We start from the raw sequence: 9,319 nt of genomic DNA on the forward strand, positions 1-9,319 counted from the left end.
ATGATTGCAGGGCCAGGGTGTTTTGATAAATATATTTTAATTCAATAAATTTATTTTTTTAAAAAGAAAAATAGTTAATGTAGTAGAGATAAAAAGAATTTATCAAAATCTTTCCATTTTATATGGAATGAATTGGTAAATTTAAAAACTTTGAATTTTATATTTAATAAATTCTTGAAGTGTAAAATATCAACTTAACTAAATTTGTAATATTGAAAGTTCTTCAAAAATTAGATATTTAATTTATAATTAAACCAATATAATACAATGTTCTTTGTCCATTCCTACAAAATTTCTCACAATGAATTATCATTGTTGGTTAACTAAAAATTTGCTTTAACTAGAAAATAATATTTTGATTTACTTTTAGCTTAAAATAATTTAAATGATTAATTTTACATGAAAATTTTAAATTTAAAGAGAGATTGCTTAAAGCTCCTAATACAATTAAATTAATACTATAAAATTACCTATAAATATAATTTAAATGTTTATGATTTAAACATATTCCAAAAAACATATTTATTATCTTAGTCATAAAACAATAAAACTTGAAATTTAAATGGTATATATATTACATTATTAGTAATAATAACAACACAATACTTATAAAAGAAAGTAACAATACAATAAAAAAAAAAAAAATTAAAATAATAAGCAAACATGGTAGAGACACGAAGTAATGCCTAAAGAGTTTTTTTCCTACTCTCTCCCCTATTTCCTATCCCGTTAGTGTTGTAGGGTGAACACTAGCAACCAAACCTAAATGAAAATTTAGATTTTACTATCAATTCAGTTTGGATTTGGATTTGAGGACATAATCAAACCATGTTGAACGGTTTACATTAGGTATAAAATCAAATACCAAATTGAACCATAAACACCAAAGAAGTGCCAAAAATAGAAAAATTGGATAGATATTGTTGGTTTAGAAAATATTTATGGAAATATTGTAGTTTTGATCGTATTTATAAAAGTATTATAGTTTTGGAGATATATATTCTTAAATTGGTCGATTGTTGAACACTCGACCTGTAACGACCCGATTCTTTAGGACTTATACTAGGTCGTTACCACACGCATGCATACATTTCAAATTAACACATTTTCATGATTTGGTAAAAACCAATTACTATGAATTAAATAACTTTATTAGAAGTAAGTAACTAACATTTATTTAATAAGGTACCCTTAAAACCATAAAACAAAACTAGAAATTTTTCACGAAAAGTTCAAAAGCACAAATACCAGAATTTCAAGTTCAAACATCAAGACTAGAAATTTTAAAACATAAAATCCTGAAAACATGAGTGGAAGCATATGACTAGTCATAGTGGCTCGATCACGGATTTTGCTTGTCATTCGCCGGTATGCTCTTACCCTTACCTGAAAAATAAACATGAGAAAGAATGAGTATAAAATACTCAGTAAATAACCCCACTATCGGGATCAGGCTAAGCATCTATGTCCTCTAGATGCCACTCTCTAGTGGGACGTGCATAAACCTCTACTTTAAACGGGATGACTAACTAGTGCATAATTGAACCCACTATACCGTAGATTAGGTGTACCTACAAACCTCTGATAAATCCCAAAGGAAATATAAACCTCTGGTGAAGTTCCGAAGGAGATCACCACCTCTGGTGAATCTCGAAGGAAACAAAAACCTCTGGTGAAATTCGGAAAGAGATCACCATCTCTAGTGAATCCCGTGGAAAACAAAAACCTTTGATGAAATTCCAAAGGAGATCACCACCTCTGGTGAATTCCAAAAGAAATACAAACCTTTGGTGAAATCCCAAAGGAGATCACCACCTCTAGTGGGTATCTAATTATGGGTAGGGGTAACTATCACTATCATAAACATAATATTCATCATAAAACATAATCCCATAAACATGCAAATACATACCATTATGCTCAATGTTCATCTAGTAAATCATATAAACAAAATAATTTAATTCATGCTTGCACTCATAATATGCTTCAAACATAATCAAGTTCAACTTATATATCCTCATGCATCTAGATGCAGACAGTCTCAGATCCTCAGAATTATTCTTAAATTTATCGTCTGGCACAAAAATGGTTCCAATAGTAAGATTACTCACCTTGAATTGAAATTCTAAAATTAATCCAAGAAACCAACCTCCAACAAAAACTTGAATAATGTCTCAAACGCTTTGTTTACTCCAAATTAATTTTTTAGCTCCAATTTATCAAAATAACACCCAAATATTTCAAGATTATTTAATGCAAATTACTTGAAAATTTTGGGATGTTACATTCTCCCCTCCTTAAGAAACTTTCGTCCTCGAAAGTTTATTCCTGAAAAAGCTTCAGGTACTGGGCTTTCATCTCATCCTCTCGCTCCCAAATAGCCTCCTCGAACTGGTGATTTTGCCACAGAATTTTCACAAGTACTATTTCCTTGTTGAGTAAAGTCTTCACCACCTTGGCGAGAATTCGAACAGGTTTCTCCTCATAACTTAAGTTCTCATTCAATTGTAATGGTTCAAAGTCTACCACATGGGACGGATTTGTCACATACACACTCAACATCGAGACACGAAAAACATTGTGAACTGAAGTGAGAGATGGTGGTAACGCCAATCGATATGCTACAGGGCCAATTTGCTCCAAGATCTTGAAAGGACCAATAAATCGTGGACTTAGTTTCCATTTTCTTCCAAACCTCAAAACACCTTTTATAGGTGCCACTTTTAAGAACACGTTGTCACCAATTTCAAACTTTAGATCTTTACACCTAACATCAGTGTAGCTTTTCTGCCTGCTCTAAGTTGTTTGCATGCATGCTCTAATCTTCTGTATTACTTTATTCGTGGTTTGTACCAGCTCAGGTCCTAGCAACTTCTTTTCACCAACCTCATCCCAACATATAGGAGACCTACAATTCCTTCCATATAGGGTCTTAAATAGTGATGTGCCAATGGTAGCCTGATAGCAGTTATTATATGCAAACTCCATCAAATGTAGATGAGAGTCTCAACTCTTTGAAAACTCTAACGCACAAGCACGCAACATATCCTCCAAGGTTTGGTTCAAATGTTCCGTCTGACCATCAGTTTGTGGGTGAAAAGCTGCACTAAAATCTAATCGAGTACCCAACGCTGTTTGAAGACTCTTTCAACAGTTAGATGTAAAATGAGGGTCTCTGTATGTTACAATGGATACAGATACTCCATGCAACCTCACCACCTCTTTCATATATATCTGCACCCACTTACTCACTGAAAAAGTAGACTTCACTGGAATAATGTGTGCTACCTTAGTAAGCCTGTCTATTACAACCCAAATCACAGTAAAGCCCTTTGCTGTTCGGGGTAACCTCACGATGAAGTCCATAGACACATGCTCCCATTTCCACTCTGGTATGCTTAAGGGCTACAACAAGCCTGCTGGCTTCTGCCTCGGGACTTTCACTTTCTGACATACTAAGCACTTACTGACAAACTCTACTATCTCTCTTTTCATGTCATTCCACTAGTAACAATGCTTCAAATCCTGATACATCTTGGTACTGCCAGGATGTATCGAAAATGGGGAACTATAAGCTTCCAACAATAAATCGTTCTTAAGGTCACAGTCTGCATGTATGCATAAACGTCCTTGATAGTGAAGACAATTATCTGCTGATATAGAGAACTCACCACCCTGCCCTGACTCCACCTTGCGAACTTTTTCAACCAGATAAGGATCACTCTGTTGAGCATCAATAATTATTTGTCTCAAACTTAGTTGCATCGACAATTGCGCCAACTGTGCAGTGACTTTCCCCACTACTACTGCAATCTCAACCCGTTCAAGGTTCTTGCATAAATGAGTCTGTCTGGTAATAAGGGCTGCTGAATGAGCTACCTTCCTACTTAAAGCATACGCCACTACATTTTCTTTCCTAGATGGTACATAATTTCACAATCATAATCTTTCACCAACTCTAACCACTTATGTTGTCTTATTTTAACTCCTTCCGAGTAAAGAAATATTTTAAACTCTTATATTCGGTGAAAATTTGTATCTTCTCTCCATCAAGGATGATGTAACAACTTCCCCAATTCGTGTTGTTGTTGCCTCCTCATCAATTTGAGCCCCAGGTAGATTAGGAGCTACCAGAACATTCTGACTTCTACCGGCTCCATCCTTTTGCACTCCTAACACGGAAGGGTATTGGTCTTGTGGATCCTATACTTGGAGGTCCTGAACCCCAGACGTGGATGAATCTCTAATAGGTGGGACTGGATATTGGGGATCCTGAGTCCCTCCTCGCACCTTTCTCTTTACTTTGTACTTCAATGCCATGTCCTGTCATGCACTCAAAGTTAGCTTTTTTACTAAAGTTCTTCTCATAAAGACATGTTTAATAAAGCACCATGCCAAACTATTCTCATGCATAACATACTGGAAACTTTTACTTGTAAAACATACCTGGCGATGACGAGGAATCCATTACTGGGCCATAGGGACAATCTGGACTTACATAGTAAGTCAGTCTACAAAATCCAAAACATGGGCTCTGATACTAGTGTAACGCCCCGACTCCCTAAGACTTTGTTGGAATACAGAAACAAGTAGTGGAAGAAAACAAGGTCATTAAGAATTCTAATTCATTAATTTTGGTTTCAAATTCAACATGCATAAACTAAAAAGAGAGTTTCAACACCAACCTTTGAAGTACCTCTTGATTCATGATCTTCAGCTGCAATCTCCCTTTCTTTTAGTTGTGAACCACCACAAGATCTTCCCTACTATTCTTTTACAGCCTTAGACTGAGTTGTGGGACTCAAAACAAGCTTGAATTAGGGGAAATAGAGGTGAAGAACTGGTTTTTCAGCAGTGTGAAGAACATTTCTTTCAAACAGATTTTCAACAAAGTTCCCTTCAAATGCATCCCCCAATTTCCACTTCAAAACTGAAGTTTATATTCCATGACTTTCAAGCAACAAACCTTCTGCATGAATTCCAGCTCAAGCTTGAGAATTTTAGTTGTAAAATTAGTGGAACCATGAATGAGGTACTAGGTTGAAGAAGTGGGAAAATCCCACTTTGAGATTTTCTTATTTTTCTTCACTTTCCTAATTTTTCAATTTTTTATTTCAATTTTGATTTTTTTCCAAAATTAAAATTAAAAATTAAATTTTCAATTTTAATTCTTTAATTAAAATCGATTTTTATTAATTTACAAAAATAAATTCAATAATTAGTTTTCTAATAAAATTAATTAATAATTAATTAAATAATTTAATTAATTCTAATTAATTTAATATCAAATATTAAATTAATCAATCACCAATTCCACTATCATGAATCCCTATTCACGAATTTAATATTTAAATCACATTTAAATATTAATCGATTCTCCAATTTTGTTTAATTCCAAAATTAAACGTGTAATTATATCGCATATAATTACTAATTCCCTTAATTTGTATTTGAACGATTCAAATTAATTTATCACACTATTCTAAGGCTTATCCATTTTTGAGCTAGTAAGAGGACCTAATGAACCTACAAATCATCGGCTCTAACGATCCAAGATTAATTGGCTAAACTCTTTACACCAAATTAACCCCTATTCGTTAACTATCGGGTCACTTCACTAAAGCCCGTAATTGCACTCCCCTTACTGTAGATATATGTGTCTGCTCGATATAACCATGATTAGTAAGTTGACCCTTCACAGGTTATTTGTAATAATAGCTGGGCCAAATGGCTGTTTTACCCTCGAGATTACCTCTTGTTCCTTAAGTCCCACTAATCCTCTAATGAACAATTGGTTTGTGATCCGATCATCAAACTGAGTCCCTCTCGAGCCAATGAGAGGGTGGGCCTCTTGTTCAAGATCCAAGTCAGCACTTAAGGGAACAACATCTCTACTACCCCTGAAAGCGAGTAGGAGTGAATTCCATCTTGCACCCTATGTCCCCAGCTATCTACCCGATCTTACCCCTGAAATGAGAGGCTTATTGAGTTAGTGCTGTTGAGCCAACCCACACGTATGCAAATCTAAAGATAATCCCAAATAAACAGAAGTTTATAGTTAGCTCAGGATTAAATCAAGTTACCTAGGTCATCGTTTTGAAATAGTCAATCTTAAACAGTAAACAACGTTATAAAGTAAGAGTGAGTTATTTCTTAGTCCGATCTTGTGCAAATTCATTACATAGGACGCCTGATAACTTGAAGAAATACAAGTTATTTTTTCTCTTAAGTTGGAACAACTAAGGTTTTTAATGATAAATTTTCCTCATTTTTTGTAGAAACGCATGGAATTATTCAAACATTAGCAAACTCATGCAAAAGAAGTTTTATTACTAAATAACACGGCGCTAACGCATTGTACTGCAGGATTTCAACATGAAGATGAATGCTAACGCATTAGAGAAGTGCCGCAGGGAAAGCTCTAATGCATGGGCCATGCGGCGGAGGGAATTCAACGCAGAGAAGATTCATTGATCCAGGCTGATTGTGTCACATCACCACTTGCAAGTATGGGCACCTGCAGCAGGTGGTGTCTGAAAAGCTTCCAAGCAGCAGACGACATCTGAAAAGCTTCCGAGAGTCAGGCGGCTGACTAGGGCATGGACTTTAATGCGGACCAGGATATGGACTTTAATGCTGCCCATTCACCAGGTGGAAATGACCAATACCTATAAATAGATGAAGTCCCTCCAGAGTTCGTAGTTAGTGAGAAAATTATTCAGTTCAGAAATTATCAAGATCCTTACTCTCTGTAATTAGTATAGTCGTAGTTTAAGCTGTACTATGGTGCCAAGACGATCAGAAGAGTTGAGAACCACCACCACCGCCGGTCAGGGAGTGGAGGAAGCCAAGCTTGGGAAAGACACTTCGTCCTCTTCCTATACAAGTGATTGTACACAACAGAATTGAGCCAAAGAGATATAAGAGATTGTACTCTGCGGCTTGACTCAGTTTCCTTCATCTCATTTATCGCTTTCATTTCACTTGATTGAATATTTCTTTTGTAAATACAATTTGCTTCTTTATAAAATTCATATATTTGATCCATCACATTTTTTCCATTGTTTATTTCTTGTTTATGTTGAATGCATTCATACTTTATGCAAAACTTCATTTCAAACGCTTAAGTCGACTTGATCACTTGGTAAAAGCATCTTTAACTTCGACTGTTCAAGAGAATAACTAAGCTGCATCAAGTAGGACGCCTAGTACAGTTAGAGATCACTTACTGGTGTTTATTACATTATGTGTTAGACGCATGCATCCTAGAGAAAGGCTTTGTATGTTATTCGCATTAAGAAATGTTGAGTAAAGTCTAACGCATGAACAAAAGATAAGCAAATCATCCCATCTCATCCACATCACATTCTGGTTTGTGTACACTCATCTTAGACCGACACATCCACTTACATTAAACTCCATTTTCGCATGATCCATCACTTACCACTCAACTCTTTTCTATCTTCTTGCACAGGCATAACACTTTAGTGTAAATAACACATTTTTCTTCATATATTTAGGAAAACTCCTACAATAGATACAATGCAAGGTCTGCGTTTTTTTAACTGAATCCCTGAGTTCGACCCTGGACTTGCCAAGAACTTAAATTAGATTTATACTTGGGTCTAGTTTAGGAAAACTTGAATGTCATTAATAGGAGTGTCATGCGTTCTGATTGCATATCTCTAACGCATCAATGCGTTTCAACTACTTAAACACATCACAATATCAACGCACCATTTATACTTAGAATTTATTTATTTTTAATCTGTTTTACACAATACACTCCCTGCTCGAATCACGATAGCAACGAACAATTTTTTGGCGCCGCTGTCGGGGATTCAGAAACAAAACTAACTAGAAATTTCGTTTGTATTCGGCTCGAGGAGTATTACAAGCAAGCCTAAGCCCTATAACGTTTATGCAGCAGGAGAGCACTCCTTGAACCATTATAACGACCCCGAATTGAAAGGACCTTTCTGCGTTAGGAAGCCGATCCTAAACGTCGTCGAAGGTTGAGGCAGTAATTTCTCAGACAACAGAACAGGTAACGAGCAATGGCGAAGAACAGGCAAATCAACAATTAGCTCAGCAACTAGCTCATGCTACACAGAATCCAATCCTGATGGCAAATAGCAGCATGCGTCCTACGAGAGAATACGCGTCCCCTATACTGTATGATTTCTCTCCAGGAATCATCTACCCAATGCCAGACAGGACCAGGTTTGAGATGAAATCTGTAATGCTTCAAATACTCCAGACTACTGAACAATTTGGGGGTGGTCGTGGTGAAGATCCTCATGCCCACATGAAGCGTTTCCTGGAAATGTGTAATTCATTTGTGATTCCTGGAATCACCCCAGAGGCGATCAAGCTATCCTTGTTTCCCTATTCTTTGCGTGATGACGCAAAACATGGGTGAGCTCATTGGAGCCTGGTGAAATCACCACCTGGGAGAAGTTGGTGGAAAAATTTATGCAAAAATACTTCCCACCTACCACCAACGCGAGGAGGCATCGAGAGATTATGAACTTTGAACAAGAAGAAGCTGAGACCTTAAGTGCTGCATGGGAGCGTTTTAAGGGCTTGGTAAAAAATTGCCCGAACCATGGACTACCACTAAGTATCCAAATGGAGACGTTTTATGGAGGATTAAATAGAGCATCACAGATGGCAGCAGATGCAGCAGCAGCTGGTGGACTTATGGACAAATCTTACACTAAGGCTAAAGAGATATTAGACCGCATTGCTAAACACAACATGGAATGGGTGGACGATACGTATGATGGAAGAACTGACAGGAAGAAAAGATTTCAGAACGTTAATTCTATCGATGGCAATACAATAGCCACACTTCTGCTCAAGTGGCTATGATGACTAAGCTTTTGCAGAACATAACGCTGGGAAACGTATCAAATCAGTAGAAAGTGAATCAGGTAGAGGTGTTTGGATAGCCCATGGTTAGTTGTGTGGGCTGTGGAGATCCTCACTCCTATGCGAATTGCCCACAAAATCCTCAGTCAGTATGTTTCATTAAAAACAACCCATTTTCCAATACATATAATCCTGGATGGAGAAACCATCCAAATTTTTCTTGGACAGGAGGAAATCATCAGGAGCACCATCTAGAGGCGAACCAACAACAAAGGAATGGACCGCCGTCTGCATTTCAACAAACGCATCAGCCACATCAATAACCCTTTAATAAAAGAGGACAGGCGTTGAGCTCAGGATCTCTGCTTTAGAACCTATTGAAGGAATACATAGCCCAGAATGACGCGTTACTGAAAAGCCAGGCGTCGTCTATCAGAAACCTGGA

General features: G+C 36.6%; 1 protein-coding gene and 1 non-coding gene across 2 annotated transcripts; both read right to left on the minus strand.

Annotated features, from left to right (window-relative positions):
- Nucleotides 1–2,322: 2,322 nt before the first annotated feature.
- LOC120088964 lies at nucleotides 2,323–3,454 on the minus strand. Its single transcript, XM_039046400.1, has 3 exons — nucleotides 3,350–3,454; nucleotides 2,854–2,958; nucleotides 2,323–2,796 (listed from the first exon to the last, which is right to left on the minus strand). The coding sequence occupies exons 1-3, from the start codon at nucleotides 3,452–3,454 to the stop codon at nucleotides 2,323–2,325; spliced, it is 684 nt and encodes a 227-aa protein (XP_038902328.1).
- Nucleotides 3,455–8,511: 5,057 nt separating this feature from the next.
- On the minus strand, nucleotides 8,512–8,615 carry LOC120089608. Its single transcript, XR_005485281.1, has one exon. It is a non-coding gene; the product is annotated as a small nucleolar RNA R71 (small nucleolar RNA).
- Between the last annotated feature and the right edge of the window lie 704 nt (nucleotides 8,616–9,319).

The sequence above is a fragment of the Benincasa hispida genome, chromosome 10 (assembly GCF_009727055.1).
Source record: "Benincasa hispida cultivar B227 chromosome 10, ASM972705v1, whole genome shotgun sequence".
NCBI lineage: Eukaryota > Viridiplantae > Streptophyta > Magnoliopsida > Cucurbitales > Cucurbitaceae > Benincasa > Benincasa hispida.